Below are 17,791 nucleotides of genomic sequence, written 5' to 3'. Positions count from 1 at the left end.
ATTCAACTTAAAAGAATAATTTTTATGTAATGTCCAATCTATTTAAAAAATCTGCATAACACAAGCATAATGGATATAGCAAAGCCACATATGGCACCCAGGTAATTCTTTGTCTCTCACTGACGAAGACTATCAAAGTTACATTAGTCAGGCATGAAGGCTGTGTGCAAATAGACCCTGATCTTTAGGGATCTCCCTACTAACTCAAAGGCATCAAAAGAAACAACTACACTCAGCTTTCTGCTGGAACACGAGGCAGTCAAACTTGTGAACAAAGAACAGAAAAAACACCACGTGGACAGAAATCTGGGATTTTCAGCCCTCTTAAAGCTCCAGCTAAAAAGGCTAGAAGGGAGAAAGAAGTCTGTACATACAACAATCTGAATAATTTGCCTATTGACTCCTTTTCTTTCCTTTAGAGAAACCTAGTATCATGGACAGTAATATTAGGACAACAAGTTTTCACCTAGTGTATTAGAAAAATATCTTTTTACAACCTTCAGATTTTTAAATGCTTTTTATAAGATTTTTAACTATTAAGATAAGTATCTTACCTTAGTATGATGCGATCTGTGTCTACGATCAATAGTTACATCTCCCCTTTGCACTGGTGAAGACACTTCTGATCTGTAGGTCCGCTGCGGGGAATATCCTTGGAAACCAGCGATTGAACCATGAGAAGGCGAGGTGGGAATCGAATGCATCGTCTGATCAGAAATATTAATCATAGTTTTTGGGCTACTTAAAGTACTGTGTCTACTAAGAGTCGTCTGCTTATTGTAAAACTGACGTTGCTGCCATTCATAGAGCTGCCACATTGTGTCATCGCGCATTGACCTCCGTTTTTCTTCGGCTGTTACTGGTCCTATGGCTCTGTCGTAAGCCAAGGGCGTTACGCTGCAGAGGCTCTCTGGCCGGGCTTTGCTGTTTCTCGGCAGCGTTCTGTAGCCTTCTGGGTACCTGGGTAAAACTTGAGGTCGATGGCTTGGCATGTTTCTTGGTAATGTCTGATACGAGATAACGCTGAAACAAAAATTTTCTTTTCATTAGTGAAGAGCGTTAATATTATGGCAACACGAAGTTTTTCAATATTGGTTAGGTTCATCTAACCTTACTAACTCCTACTTTTTTGGTTTTTTTAGTACCGCGAGTGTCATTTTAAAAATATGCAAGAAAATCAAGACAATGATTAAAGAATCAACAATACTGATTGAATGCACTGTAGCAGCCGAAACTGGATCCTCTCTCTGATTAACTGCTTGATTATATAATTCATATTTCATCTTTTTACAGTCTAGTTTAACAGTCTAGTAGTCTCAATTTTAGAACAAATCTTGTAACTCATCTATGTGCTGCACAGGTGAAGGTTTTGAAAGCTTAGAAGTTCTATACAGATTCCATTCTCTTTTTCAAAAGTGAAAAAAAATCTCCTCTTGTTTCCCCTAAGAAAATCTTGAGCAATTACTAAGGACATTAAAAGAATTATGAATTTTTAACAGCAGACCATGGAAAAATAGCAATAATTGTCTAATGAAATTATATTTTGCAGTTGCCAATGATAAGCCATTCCGTATCAGCTATTCAAGTGAAACAAATAGCAAAAATATTTCTTTGCTTGCTAACAATATTTTACTGCTTTTCAACTCAGACATGAATTCAAAGGCTTATTCTTTAATTTGTTGCCACATTAAAATTCTGGAATGCTACAGTTAATTAGCAACTTTCAGCATTAGTTGAAATGCAAAATTTTCCATAGTGAGTATCAATGCATTCCCAAGTATGACAAAGCATTTCTTGTTTTTTCAGAGGACAAAATCTAGGTCATAAACATTGATTCATTCAACCCTTATCTAAAATTCAGATGAGCACCTCTTAAGGCCTTTTTGTTACTGATCACATCTATGATAGATGCTTGCCAGAGACCACTAAACTCATCTCAAATTGGTCATGATTCAGCCATCAGAGGGCAGCACCTTCTAGATCCACCCCAGTTAGATTAATTCAAAATGAAACGCTGCACCACCAGAATCTGAAGATGGTTTTGAATTACTTCAGTGCCATAACAAAAAAAAAAAAAAGAAACGACGTAGGGCAAATAGCAAGGTAAACCAACATTATGTATGAAACAACTATCAAGGAAATTGATGACGGTAAAAACCATTTTTCACTGAAAATAGTTAAGCTGCGTATTTATGATCACCTGTAACATTCTGGAGATGAAAACTGCTATAAAACAGCTTTACATTAAAAATCTGATGCAGTTTCTCAAGCTTTCCAAGAATTAGTGAAGTATTATCCCCATTTTGTAGATTAGGCAGTTTTCCATTCTCATAAAGAAAAAATTACAAAAGAGGGAAATGGATTCTAAATCCTATTCTGTTGCTGAAAAATCTGCTTAAATATCTCTAAATTTCTTCATATAACATATCATTAACGATAAGGGCTCCTCTCTACCTCTGTATTTAAAAAGCCCAAACAACCAAGACACTTCTGGGTTCAATTTTTAACTTTCAAAATATTATTTGAGCTATTCACAAATAGATAAGGCAAAGCCTGATATTTTCATGAAGATATCCAGTAGCTAGATACATCTCTCTCCCACTGAAGGTCCTCTCCCATTTTACTAATTAAATGAGCACTGTAATCTTGTTGGCTCCTTTAAATATACTGGACAACTTGAAGAACAGCTGCCTGAAGTTCTTAATATGTAAAGACAGCAATTTAAAGTCTGCATGCAATTACTTATATTCTAGAACGTTTAGGAAGATAACATATCCATCTTCTATTGGTAAACCATGAAAACTGTAAAACGCCCAACTGCCTCGATATTAAGCCTTGTTTTACATCATTTGATAAAATCAAAACAGATTCGCCAATATCCTGTTGATACTTAAAAACGTCGTTCTAATCAAATCCCAAAAACAACTTGAGACAGTAGTGCAGCTGAGAGCTGCCCTGCACACAAGGGGAGATTGCTGCAGCCAGTCAAGCAGTCAGGCACACTGTGAGGTTGCAAAATATTTCTGTAACTGTCATCAAAAATCAAAAATAGCTGCCTACAAACGTTCCGTATGAAAAAAAAAAAAGGCTTACATATGAGTTTATAGACTCTCCCTGATAGACACCTTTAGAGACTGTCTCTAGGATTACTGTTGCAAAACTAGGTGTCTAGATCCGTGGAAATGGCATTGGGTTGGGTTGGGACCTTTAAAGGTCGTCTAGTCCAACCCTCCTGCAGTAAGCAGGGACATCTTCAACTAGATCAGGTTGCTCAGAGCCTCATCAAGCCTGGCCTTGAATGTCTGCAGGGATGGGGCCTCCACCACCTCTCTGGGAAACCTGTTCCAGTGTCTCACCACCCTCATTGTAAACATAACAGCTTCAAGAATTAAAAACTGCATCGCCATCATTCTCATTAATTTCTCATGAAACCAAACTACTAAGGGGCCAGTGTGTTCCTCTAAAAAATTAGTAGTTTTACAGTGAATCCTTGTCATTTCATACTGAGGACAGCTAACAGCTCCTATTTTATATATAGTTATTTAATTGAACCTGTTTGTTGACATTTTAGTATTCTTAAAGTCCTATTTTTTATTTTTTTTTCAGTCTGACACACCAGAGATACTCAGTTTTGTCCTCCATGATTTCTCTAACACATTAGAGAGACAGATGCAATGGAAAGCCTTAGAAGTCAGCAACTTTCACTATTAAGTGAAGACAACTTTTGTCAAAAATTCAAGTTATGAGTTGAACAGATCTTACTAAAAGCAGCCTTACTAGTCACTCACCCCAACCTTAAGCTTCAACATAAACTGGAGCTTCTTTCTACTCTCATTCACCAACTTCAATTCTACTTAAATTTCTGCCTCCAGCCAGCAACTGGCAATATGAACAAAAATAAAATAAAAAATTTAAATGGAACCACATTCTAAAGACATCACTACACATTAGAAATTTGGATCACTATTCAAGGTCACTTCCACACAAAGCAAAAAAGATATCTCAAGGCCAATTCTATTTCTGTTTGCTACCTTTATGTAGAACTGCAGTTGAAAGCAAAGTTTGTGCTATCAGTGCCACCTTTATTGTAAGCAACAAGTGGCCTCTATATAGTCAAGAATAAAATATTGTTAATTAGTAACATATTGTTCACAGTAATTCACTCTCTTTGATTTCCACAGTGAAATCCGTGTTAGGGTTTATATCCAGTTGTTCACAACTGAGAAGTGGCACAGATACTCACATTTCTCTTGTTTGGTTGCAAGTTTTACAGTCCGATTTTAAAAATCTAACTGCACCAAAGAGCATTCTCAGTCCTCATTACGCAAGCACACGTAATAAAATAAATGTCAGAGCGTGCAAGTTGCTCTCTGTACTGCAAGTTCAAACTTGATCAAACTACTTATGTTGAGTACTTCATTAAATATAATTAGGAATTGTTAATGTGTTGTTTCATGAAGGACTAAGGGCAATGAGGAAATGTTCAACCAATTTTGGCAAGTGTAAGTCAAACTAATGTAAATTTTTCAAGTTTTTGCAAAAACTGAAACGCCCCCAACCCCGATATTTTGAAATTTGCGGAAAACGCATTTTCTGAACTTGGTTCTATCTCAAGCTCTGTTCTGCCATCCATCTATACGCAAACTCCCTCATTTCCAACTCTCCAAAATATCTCCTGTGATGGCAGCTCCGTTACTTCCTATCTAATGTAATATTAAAAACTTTTGTATTTTACTGCTAGAGCTGCTTGTCTGTAAGCCAGCCTGGAAGCAATGTCCCTACACTTCTGTCAGACAGAAAAATTGCTATTGGCACAAGATTCAATATCATCCACACACAATTTTAAAGCTTCATGAATAAGCACTGGAGCTCAATATTAGAACTGGGAGTTGTTTAATTTCATGAAAAGAGAAGCTTTAAGCATTAAGTTAGGTTTCTGTGTCTTAGTCTTATGAAAACTTCTTTCTCTCTTCATAAAGATTATTTAAAGTTGAAAAGCTCTCTGGAATATTTTTGAAGAATTTTAAATAAAATATTATTACAAGAATGTGTGAACAAAAATGCAGAAGACAAGGCAATTTCAAAAACAGATTTTAAGAGGGAAAGAATTGTTACGTTTGATGACACCTCTCTACTAGGATACAGAAATTTCTAACACCTAAAAAGGGTTTCTGGCCATTTTTATTTATGAAGTTATAAATATAGTTTAATTTATTAATAACCACTCAAATGTTAATAAAAGAGAAACTTTAATAAATCTGTTCTGAGCAGTCATCTGGGCACTTCTTACAGAGCACAATGAGTTATATATTTATGTAATATCGACCAAAACCTAAAGAATCTAACCAGGATACAAGTCTAAGTGTTATTTGCTAGAATGCCTAGCAAAAAAAAAATATAAAAAGAATTATGTAGTACTTACCCTCTCGTTTCCTCTTCTTGTCCTTTTCCTCTTTGTATTTTAATCCACTGTTCCAACTGCAGCATTGAATTAGTTCTCTGCATAACTCGTTCAGACTCCATGTGTGACTGAACCGCATTGTGCTGACCTCCATCTCCAGCATCTGCCAGGACAACACCAACAGCTTTATTCTCAGATCCATTTAAATGAACTGGTCTGAAGTGTCCAGCCTGAATCGAGGTTATGGGTAAAGTCCTGTATTCGGATCCCAAAGGATTTATCTTTACGCTGTTAATTTTCGTTAATGGTTTATCTTGCCCAACTTTCTGGAATCCATATTTTTCAGCTTCCAAAGCTTTCTTCTCCTCATTTCTGTTGACTTCTTTGTTTCTCTGGTTATTTTGTGCCTCTGGCTTAATTAGCACCCGATGGTTTGAAATATTATTTGCCTCTCGAGGTGGTGTATTTTCAGTGGTTAACTTCTCTACTCTGGAAAGAAATACATGATAAGCTATAATTGTAACAAAACATTCATTAAAAAAATAATAACAAAACCCAAAAAGTTAATATATTGTTGTTTATCGGTGTTATTTCGGTGAATCCCTGCCCAGATATTTTAGATATTTTATCTTGTCTTTGAGAGAAAAATCTAGGACATATTTTCACAGTAATCAAGGACAGATTGGTTTTGTTGTTGTTGTTTTGGTTTTTTGTTTGCTTTGTTTTTGTTTCCAGGGTGGTGGTGGTGTTTTGTCTGGCATTTTTTTGTTGTTTTTTTGGTTGGTTGGTTGGTTGGTTTGGGTTTTTTTTTGTTTGGGGAGTGCGAGTGATTTTTCTTCCATGCTCCTCTATTTCTTTGCTATTTTAAAAGCTTTTGTAACATGGGGTAAATTTTTTAAGCCAACTTCCAATTTACCTCCCAGAGTCTGAAAAAGTGGATGTTCAGTTCCCAGAGGACTGGACATTTAAACAGTAAAAATATTCAGTGACTCCCCAAGAACTACAGCTTCCAGCTGTCAACAGCCTGAAATTCAGATGATTTTTAAAGCCATCTTTAAAAATGGCAGCAGATTACATTGCTGACCATCTCGTGATTCACAATACTGCTGAATTTAACATATAATGAGCTCCTTTAAAGAAAGCAAACAACTTTTCATGGTCACTGGCATCAATTACGTTTCTCTGATATGTTATCACTTTGGCTGGATACATTTTGTGGAAAATAACTGTGGCTTCCTTAATTTTAAGGGGGAAAATAGCTGCTGACTTAGAGAACTGTACCACAAAAATAATGATATATTTAGAACAGTTACTGCTTTACAGTACTGACACAAGTACTCAACATACACAGATCTATTAGCTATCTTTTTTAAATTTCAAAATGTCAAGAAGCAGTATCTTTTCCCATACTGGGAAATGAACTGAACATCCAGCTCAGATAGCGATAATTTTTTTTTCAGTTTACCAGAAAAAAAGCCCCCAAACCATAAAGTGTTTCGATCAACATTTTTTGGTGGGGAGGAAAGAAGAGGAAGAGAGATAATTCTTTAAGATTACATCTCTGTATAAAACCAAACCAAGAACAAAACTTTGCTTTAAGAGGACGGCAAAATAACCTTTCACGCTGTTTTGCGTCTTTTTTGCAAATCCCTTATTCATCTTTGTAACTGTGTCCAGTTCAAGTGCCTAATCTGTGTGTAAAAAAGACAGCGCATACACAACTGACCAAGAGCACAAGTATGACCGCTCCCCCCAAAAATACTCTAGTTCTGAGTAACTGCAGACAGCGCTGTAATCATTTTTGCTTGAGGATTAAATGTCCAACAAGTCTACACTTCCCCAACAGGTTATTTAAGCCATGAATTCCCAACAGGGCAACAACTATCTGGGACGGAATCCCAGCAAACACATAAAGGACTGAAAACTGTAAGGTCCGTATAAAATACTACCTACTGCTAATAATATTGGATACTTAATTTTAAATGCATCGCCCATTTCCACTCTACTCTTGCTATGAATTCTCTGTGACGTGAAAGGACTCAAGAGACTCCTGCCTTGACATGCACACAATTTCAAACGTATCAGTCAGAAACAGCAAGACATCAGTGTCCTCTGCATACTGCACATGACTTCAAATTAAATGCTCATGCACTTTGCGTGTTAACAAGAGGTGTGATTTTTTTTCCTCATGCCTCTTCCTGACATAGTTGTGACGATCCCAGTCTCTGGCTTGATACTTCAGAACTTTAATAAAAGTCCTCCAAAATTCACGCCATCAATATAAGTAGCTCAAAACAGTCCTTTTCTGTCAGTGATTATTCCTGAGCTGCCAACGTGAAAGCGTACACACACACGTCAAACATATCGCAAACTGAAACATTCATACCAATAATCTAACATAAACATCTCTCTGGCTAGGTGCATCAGCACTATTTTTAAACACGGTGTTTTTTTCTCATACATCACTATTAAACGCAGAGGTTGGATACATCTGATGTTTTCTGCTAGCAGAAAAGAGACAGTAATATTTCTGCCAATCATAACTTCTAGAGAAAAATTCTTGATCTGGAACCAGTTTTTATGTAGACTTTTGTGTGGGAAGACACGTGGTGGAACTGCTATACCTACGTCATCTTTTCTATAATTCCCAAGTATCAGCAAAGAAATGCTGTGCTAACCTCCTACTGCAATTTAAAAGTGAGGTGTTTTCTTTTTATTTTTCCCCCCCCAAGACTTTATACGGTTCCCAAGACCAAACATTCCTGCCCTAAGTTCCTTCTCAAGGCTATGGAAAAAAACCGGATTACCTCCTCCCTCCCACCTCAAAAATGTACTACCCAGCGTTCTACCACAATCTTTCCCAATTATCAAGTCAAAAAAGGGTGTTAAAATTTCAATTACCAGACAACACTCAAGAGTTTAAGAATAAATGTAAGGACTACCTTGCAAATAATCCTAAACACAGGCATTAATATATGCAACATGCCTTAATAGTACCACCTACCCCCTTATATAGCAGTTTATATCAATCTTTCTCAAGGTGCTTTACCGCAGAGAAGCAGCTGCCATTTTACAGATGGAAAATCTGTGATGCAGAGGGAGAGCGGCATCTCTAAGGACCTTCATCAGATAGGTGGCAAAGTCAAGACTTGGCACAGTGTCCAATTTACACTATCATACTACTTTTCCCACTGTAGAGCTTCATTAAAAAATAGCAAATCCCAAAATCACAGAACTGTTTTCCCATGCAATCTCTATGCTGTATCACTTGTTACTATGGTTATACACAGCAGAGCCAAGCATTATATTTGACATCCTTTGTGATGGTGTAGAGGCTGAATGACTGACATTAAAACAGACTTCTGGGCTCTCCTTTAACTTTGTGCATCAAATCAATCAACTTGGTGCAAGCAAGAGATCTCTTTCCATAGCAAAGGATCCAAATGGGAAAGAATTATCAGAAACTAATAGGTAAATGTAAGAAATATAAATCCATATTTATATTTTGCTCTGTATTTATATCTGGCTCTCAAAGAGATATTCAACAGGACTCGCAGGGTATTCTGAGGATGGGAGAGGGAGAAGACAAAGAGAACGAGCATTGAACACGTCTTTCAGCATATACTGAATGCAATTTATAGATTTTTACAACCAAACAGGAATTATATATATGGGACAGTAATGCAGGAGAAGTACTATTTTCTGCTGTTTAATATAAATAAATAAATAATTCTGAGAGGGCTGGGTGTGGGGCATGTAGTTAAGCATCAGACAGACATAAGGACTGTGATTTAACAAAGCCAGGCAGAGGCATCTGAAAAGCAAAAACCCATCTTTTCCAAGCACAGTGACGTCAGTAAACCCCCACTGTGGATGTCGCTATGCTAACAAGTGCTTTTTTGGCAGCTTAGCTTATGCTGTTCGAGGAAAGTTAACTGCACTAGGAGGAGGAAAAAAAACGCCAATCTTTTCTTAGTACATGCTGCATCATTCAGAAGAAACAAACGCTGTAGCACACCCAGCTGACAGTAAACAAATAGAACAATGATGCTCTTAAACATGGTAGAACACAGAAATCAGCATTTAGGGTAAAAATTATAAATCAGTATGTTGGTGGATACCAGCACCTACAAACACAAGCAAGCAATCAGTACTCATAGATACAGCTTAGCTGTGGTCTGCAGTGACGCAACATGGAACGAGTAAGATGTTTTGCTAATCCAGAGAGGTCGTTTGAGATCATAGTTTGAGTCATAACCTCAAACAGTTCCTCACTGACCAGACATATTTGTGTTTAATTATTTTGATAGGTCTCTCAGTAAATAATTAAATTGAATTTACTAGCTAGGTAAAATTAAACCAAAAATATTTAGAACGGAGTAATTAGAGTTAAGTCAATAGGACCAAATAATATTTGTCCTTCCCTGCAGTTATACATCAGAAAGGAGTTTTTCTGTTGTGACTACAAATCAGCTCTAAAATAAACGGTTACATCTTAATTTTCTCACCTCAGTATCTCGTTTCTGTATTATATGGCTAACTATATGTTGAAAGTAAGAATATTTTACGGAAAACCCAGCCAAACCCACCAAAACTTAATGTTTTAAATATTCCTTTTATCTTTTTTCTCTCCAAGGAACCCACATCCTCAGAAAAAATAAAGATACAGATTGTAGCTCTGAAATTATTTAAAGCTGAAACATTCAATTTAACGGACTGTTGGGTTTGGACTTCCAGAGTACCATATGCAGTGAAGTACCTTGACTTCTAGATTTAAAGAACTATACTGTAAAAAACTCTTGACTTATCATTAGGCAATTCATGTTAACAAGCACTTAAGAGTGGCTCAGCATCAGCTTGCATAAATATTTAAGGAAGTAAGTTCTTAATAACCCTAGCTATTGTATCATAAGTATCTAGTCTGTTAGAAAACTGTATTCAGTACAATGTTAGAACTTCTAGAAAAAACAGAATTGAGAAACAAAGGCACTGGCTGAATTTGACTGAACCAAAATCATTTATGCTTTGAGCTATGTACATGCCAAACTTTAGGTTACTTAGAGATGAGGTAATACAATACTTAATACTTAACAGATTTTTACAGGGAAGAAACAGTATTTCTTCTGGATAAGATCATATCCTGCTACACGGTTCATTTTAAGTACTGGTTTAATAGCCAAAAGATGGATTCTTTAGGAACAGATGTCTGAAGGATTTTCTTCCTTATTATAGTTAGCAGACGTGAAAATCTTTGAGCCTTCACTAGGCCTGAAATGTATTTTCTTTCAAGTAATTATTTCAAGACTACTAACAAACTTTTCACATTTACTTCCGTTTTGTTCTAAGGTTTCTTGCCTGAATTAAAACAACAAGATGATGTTACATAAATCGCTTTTCTTGATGCTTTTCTGACACTTGTTTTGCCTGTTGGGAAGCCTGTTCTGCCCATGATATCCAGGCAGAAAACTACTGATGGTGCTGCTGAGTGTTTTTTCTACTCGTTTAGTGTGCTACACTGATTCACCCAGGAGCAAGGTAAGCACCCGAAGCAATGGAAGGCAGATTACAGGAGCATGTGTAGCTGCATGAGAAGTGTTAGGTAAGCTCAGCTGTATTGGGAATCCCCACTGTTTGCCTATCCATTGACAAACACCCGAAAAAGGCAGACATCAGTGCTGGAACAGGCACTGCAGCTGAACGAAGAGGGTAGGAGTGCATGGCCAAACATTTTGGGAGGCTGGAACACACTTTACAGGCGTGGACTGCACATCTGTCTTGTTAGAGCAGCCATAGCGCTGCAGTTTGGAAGGATGACTAGCCTGCAAAGCTGCACCGGGAGCCAGGGTGAGCTCACTACACGTCTCGCTGGGCTCTGAGGCAGCAAACACGACTGTACAGCTCTATTAATGAACTACACGAAAGAGCGGATGTTTACATTAACATTTTAGATTGCTTCTTATGTTAAAAGAAATGTCAAAAGTAATATAATTAAGTTTACTAAGTATCTTCTATAGAGCGTTGACTATTACAGGAGAGACTTATGAAGACGACGTGAAGGAGGCTCTGTTAGATGGAGACGTACTTTTTTCACATTATTTTTTTTTCTGCTACCAAGATGTCCTCTTCAAACATTCAACCTTCACAGTATTGCAAATACCAAACAAAGGTCATTTCACTGGTTCAAGAAAGATTCAAAGTGACCCACTTCAGTATTATTCCCCCCTACGAAGTGCTTATAGAATCAATACATAATTTTTGTTTGACGTTAAGTGGGCCTGATTTGATTTAATCATTTCTCTATCTGTAAGCTACCACAGCTATCTGCAATACACTTACAATGCAAACTAAAACTGATTTTTTAGATTAATTATTCACTAACCTAAATGAGCTACTTTATTTTGTCAAGGTAACATCATTCTTTTAAGAGCAATCTCTTAAAAGCTCTGAATAGAGAAGATGAAAGGTGAAAATGCCATATTAAGTATCTACTTGCTTATGTTCAATCTCACTCTGCTCATCTCTTCCCTGTAACATCTACTGTTCCTGAACACGAGGAGGGTTATAGGAGACAAAGAACATAACGTCTTCATATATAATATGAACTCATACATAGCAGATCAAATTTCATTGGGGTAATTCGACCTATCACTCCTCCTTTCTATAAGCTGAAATCTTATATTTTCAGTAATTTTGGGAAAAACACACGACACCTAAGATCTTGAAGCACACGTGTTATTTTTTCAAAGTAAGAGATTTTTTCTGTTAAGCTACTTCACTATGCTGTGCAATACGGAGAATAAAATGTTTCATGTACTATCTATTTGAAGCTTCGATTTCAACCTTTTGTTTAAGGTTAGTCACTAAAAAGTTGCACGGGTACAAATTTAAGTGTTCCTAATTTACTGTCATTCTTCTGAATGTCCTGTAGATTGCTGTAAGTAAAAATTTCATTATGTTTGACTAAGAAGCTCACAAAACATTAAGACATTAACATTAAAAGTGTCTAATCATTCTGCATTCCATTTTATGCGTCTGCCCGCACCATCCCACAACATGGGATACAGAAATGTCAGGAACAAGTTAACAGGAATGACTTGCATGAGCAATGCAAAATGCGTAAAGATTGCTTGCATTTTGACTACTAGTTTAATGTATTTAGTCTTCTGAAAAAATTGTACCTTTTCCTTCTTTGGTACCTGTGTCTATGTGATTTTCACTATTTATTTTTTTTTACTTAAAGTTTCTCAGCATTGCTGCCATTCATCTAGCTCCAGTGTAGCAGGAACTAACAGAGTGCAGAACAGATCAAGTGACAGCAGCCATCAGCAATAACTTCTGTGCCACCAATAACGAGGGGCTTTTACATTTTCAACTGATGAGGTTTCCATTATAGATGCCATGGAGCTGACCCACGGGACCACATTCAGAGAGAAAACAATTCTTACTGGATAGACAGCAGCAGACAATATTCCGTTTCTGAGGCTTCCAGCAATCACTTGCTTTTCATTGTCAACACATGGATACATAAAGGGATAAGGCTCCAGATCAGGTAAGTATAAATTTCATGACAGCTTAATGATGAACAAGAATGGCTCCCCACAGGTTGCCCATGGGTATAACTGCTTAATTTATCCAGAAACTACTGTTGTGAATTTGAGACTTATGACAGGTTTAAGCCAAAGACTACCACCTGTGGAGCTGCTATTGGTGTTCAGTCAGGAGGGCAGGGGAAGTCAAACATGCCTGCACATGGTGTATGTCATTGCACTTCTTTTGATGCCATCGTCTAAAGAAATCGGTCAGGTTTTCTTTCTTCAAGCCCCTTACACTCCAGGCATCCATATTCAGAACAAAACTTAGATTATTTTTACTACTTCAAAATTTGAACCAACGTTGTTAAATTAGTAAGGGGTCTTTGATATAAGGAGAAATTACTTCAGCCAATTTATGTTCTATTTTGAGGCATACCCTTTCATTCAAAGAAATCAAACTAAATATGAGAAAGAAATACATTGTGACACTGTTTTGTTAATCCACAGTACCTTTTCACAGGCTCTGTCTGCACAAGTGCTGCATCTGTCATGGCTTTCATCCACAACTCCATTTCCTTCCCTGTATCTGTGCAGAAATAATAGGTCCTCATGTTTGGATGAGCTGCCTGATTGGAAATGACATGGTCATTGCAATAAAAATATAAGATTCTGTAAAAGAAAAGAGGCAAATCATGTTACTGTATACTCACTCTAATGTTTTCTATAATAAGATTTCTGCAAATAGTATTATCAGAAAAAACATCGGAAGGAATACACCAATATTTCTCTGACACTGCATTCGTGTTTTCAAAATAATTGCCTATAATTTTCAATCAATCATAGCTGCTTCTTCATTAATACACTCAAAACGCCCTTAAGTTTCTTCAATCTATTAAAAACTATCTCGACTATCCAATAATGTCAATTAATAAAATTATTATAAATAAGATGTTGGCAGTCTGAATGATACAGTAAGTTGTAATTTGTACTTACCATAGTAAATAAATGATGTGTTGCTTAGGAGGCCAAAAGAAGAGCCAAAAGGAGCTCATAAAACAACAAAAAAAAAAGTCAAGAGAAAATATTTAGTAGAGTGATTTATATATTTATTAAAAAGATCAGCTGTGAAACACTCCTAACAATGATTCATGTAATATTGCGATTTAAGTGATAATAAAACCTTAATTTTATTTATATGCAAAGATACTTTGTATCTAAATAACTAAGGAACTTTCCACTAGTGGGGTAAGTCTAACTGGGGATGGAGTTTACAATTCTAAAACACCACAAAGTAGTTAAGTATTTAAGATCCAGGAACTAAAAATCAAAGACTAATAATAAGTGATATTCATCCATTTTCTTATTCTAGTAATTATGTCTATATTTACACCAGGCTAAACACTTGGATCCTCTGCTACTGTATTATGCAAAAATCAGTCTCAGAAGCTGTTTGTCAATCCTTGTTTGCATGACAACTCAGTAAAATGAGTTCTGATCACTAGGCTATTGTGCTTTCAGACATGAAATTAAACTGAAAAACTGATTCCCTTACCTTAAAGGCATATTTGCGATTAATATGGTCCTCAGGAGAAAGGACAGAGATCTGAAAACTAGGTAGAAGTATGCTACCTAGTATTCCTTCTTCTTTCTCATCTGTGAACGTATAATCTTTGATTAGAGAAACAAAGTGTTGTGACACATAATACTTGTATTAGGCCATTCAGTGAAACTACTTAACGACACAAGACCATTAACAATAAGTTTACCCCGGAAGAAAATGCATTAGAGAATTGGAAAGCCAGACTGACTTGTTACGTAGGTGCCTGTATACAGCCTCAGGAAGTGTGCAGTCTCTGCCAGCACATGCCACAGAACGCCTATCCCACAAGTGCGCGCACCCAAAAACCTGCTAAGCACTGTGAAATCCAGACCATTTTAATATGGCCACCTTCAACATTTTCCCACGATGGACAAGCATAAAAAACCCTCCTGAGAGTGCCAGCTCTGTAAGCTAAATCATGTGAGCTACCTTATGGAATCTACCACCTTATGGAAAACACCACAAATAGCTTCACCTAGAGTATTTCTGGGGATCGGTGCTTACCTGCGTACAACTTTAAAGCTGAAAAGCAGATGGAAGTCAAGCCTCTAATTCAGTGACAAGAATAATACACCTGCTATCTACTGCCTGCTCAGTAAAAACTGCGAATACCCATGAGAGCAGAAGTATTTTAAAATACCATTTATCGTTGTTAGTCTTTGAGAAAACTTGCACATTCCTCTTCTGATACTGTGCATATTAAGCTATGAGACTGTTATAATTCCCATGAACAGTTTATACTCAATTACATTCTATTTGAAGAACACACATGTTTCAGATCATTTGTAGAAAACAAAAATTCCACAAACCAAAGACCCTTTTTCAAGAACATTGTTTTTTTTGTAAAATTTTAGAACAACTCGTTACAATAATAAACTGACATTTTAATTGGAAGGAACAACCAGCCCTTAAATCCAATTATATTTTAATAAAGGAATAACTGAATGCAATTCACACAGGCAATCTTAATTGTAGTTCAGATACAGAACTTCTGTTTACAACCAGTATCTTAGGCGACTGCTCCCCATAACACTTCTCTTGGTTGAAGGTACTGCCCATAACAAATGACTATGTATCTATGAAATTAAGATGAAAACATAGATATTCCAAAGTTTCAAGCATGGAATAGTAATACTGTTATGATTACAATACACGTAAACAGCACAAAAGAACTATGTCTTATACACAGATTTAAAAATCTTTTCCTGGTTCTCATTTAGTCACTAAATTCTGAAAAGCCACTGCTTTCATTTAAGGTATTCATATGGGGAAAACTCTGGCCTGCCATTTTCACATTACATGACATCTTAGATGTAAAAAATATGCTGTCTTGAACAGTTATTTAATTAGGGAACTGAGCATAAAATTATTCTGATTAGAAGAGAAATGAATGGATTGGATTTACTTTCAAGTACTGAACTGTACTCATAAGTTCAGTACGCCTGAAAGCATCCCACCTTCCCCTCTCAAATATTTACTCCTTGCTAGCCACACACACACAAAAAACAATCCGCCTTTTTCCCCCGCCCTGTTCCAGAATGCATGGCAAATGTTGGGGTTTACTTTATTTGGACTGCTGTTTTGGTGAAAAATTCCCTTCTTCTGCTAGATTATACTTTGACTTATTACTAAGTCGCACCTACTAGTGCCATATAAAAGCATTAAGCATTTTTGTTCCACTGAACAGCTGCATGTCTGCAGGACTTCGGTCTTTGTTAAAGACATACTGCTACATTCCATTTCCAGATTTTAAAAATCTGTTTCCCATCAGACTAGCTTTTATCTACACGTTACACTGCCCCGTACCCATCTTTACTTGCATGCTGTGTATGAATAATACAAGAGAAAAATAGCAGATCTTCTGTCCAGCTGTAAGACTTTTTATTTGTTACAACAATAACCTTCCAATATGAAAGTGGGCAGTCTTTTATCCCCACATGAAACAGAGTATAAATTAGATTTACGCTGATAACGTTGTAACACAATTGTAAAAGTTCGGTAAGATTTACTGTGAAAACCAAAAAAACAAAACCAAAAAAACTCCAACTACAATCATGCAACCAGAAACACTGTTTGCGATCTGGGAGCAAGTGCATGGCTTCCCCTCCCTTACATTTTTTCAATATCTGAGACAGAATTAAGAAAAACATAACAGAACAGCATTTAGAGTGCAAGTTTTTCATATTTTAGTAGCCATTTCTAATACCTTTAAGACTATTGCTGTATTTGTTTAATTACAGCTTATCAGCTTTAACTGCTTTCTAGTAAGTGATAGCTAAAAGCTCTCTGCTTGTATTTCAGCTTATTTGGCACACTAACATGTAGAAATCAAAAAGTAAGATTATAGAGCTGTTTGGATCTATTTTACTTGTTGTTGGTTTTGCTTATTGCTTTTTTGTTTTCTTTTGAAATGCTTCACGTGCAGTGATTTAACACAATTTAATCTGTTCTTAAGGCAGCTACAAAGCAGCATTATCTTTAGAACCTTTGGAAGAGAGAGCCTGAAGACTTGTTTAAAATAAGAAATTAAGGCTTAACTAAATGCAGTGTAATTGTATCCCAACTGATGCCTCCATGACTGAAATTATAGCCTAATTTTGACTCAGCAGTGGTTTATCCAACTATGTATACTTCCTGGGGTAAAGAAACAAAGCCTAATGATTATATTTCAATAATTCAGAATTTGTTAACTAAAACAGTTACAAAGACAGAACTTTTACGTTTCATGACTTGACTTGTCTTGGTTAGATTAGAACAATGCTGCACTTTAACAGAACAGCATTTTAAATTCATCAGTCACTGCTTTCAGCATCACCAACATCAACATCACTTCTACCGATTCTAAAGTCTCATCCTAAACTGAAGCTCTTTCTTACCCTTCATCTGCAGTTAAGGCTGCAGATGGCCCAAACTGTTTATTTTCCTCTATTTTGCTACGGTTTAGTCTCCTTTAAACTATTACAGTTGTACACCTTATTTCAGGATTGAGTATGTTTCCATACGCACAAATCCCATTTGCTTATCCCCTCAGGAGCACTACAGTCAATAATCTGTAATGGTGAAGGAATCAGTTGTCTAACTTATCTATCTCCAGACTAGAATTATAAGCAGCTAATTTTTTCCCACGTAAGATAAGTCTTATGTAGCTACATAAGGGTACTAGCATGTTTCTTTGTTCCAAATACAATGAAGACTTACATGGAATTGGACAACATTTCACTTTATAAGCATTCACAAACACTGACTATATTCCCAAAA

General features: G+C 36.4%; 1 protein-coding gene across 18 annotated transcripts in view; it reads right to left on the bottom strand.

Annotated features, from left to right (window-relative positions):
- PLEKHA5 (pleckstrin homology domain containing A5) overlaps positions 1 to 17,791 on the bottom strand; it is a 175,227-nt gene that overhangs the window by 41,521 nt on the left and 115,915 nt on the right. For 14 of the 18 annotated variants that reach the window (XM_074585769.1, XM_074585687.1, XM_074585738.1 and 11 more), the window contains exons 8-11: positions 14,486 to 14,586; positions 13,444 to 13,559; positions 5,423 to 5,890; positions 555 to 1,023 (exon numbers count right to left, since the gene is read on the bottom strand). In XM_074585769.1, coding sequence (XP_074441870.1) covers positions 555 to 1,023; positions 5,423 to 5,890; positions 13,444 to 13,559; positions 14,486 to 14,586 — 1,154 coding nt within the window. Of the gene's footprint in view, positions 1 to 554; positions 1,024 to 5,422; positions 5,891 to 13,443; positions 13,560 to 14,485; positions 14,587 to 15,037; positions 15,056 to 17,791 lie in introns of all 18 variants that reach the window. The other 4 variants (XM_074585615.1, XM_074585666.1, XM_074585695.1 and 1 more) reach the window with 1 other exon arrangement.

The sequence above is a fragment of the Larus michahellis genome, chromosome 1, assembly GCF_964199755.1.
Source record: "Larus michahellis chromosome 1, bLarMic1.1, whole genome shotgun sequence".
Classification (NCBI taxonomy): domain Eukaryota; kingdom Metazoa; phylum Chordata; class Aves; order Charadriiformes; family Laridae; genus Larus; species Larus michahellis.
This window is presented reverse-complemented; position numbering and strand designations above follow the sequence as displayed.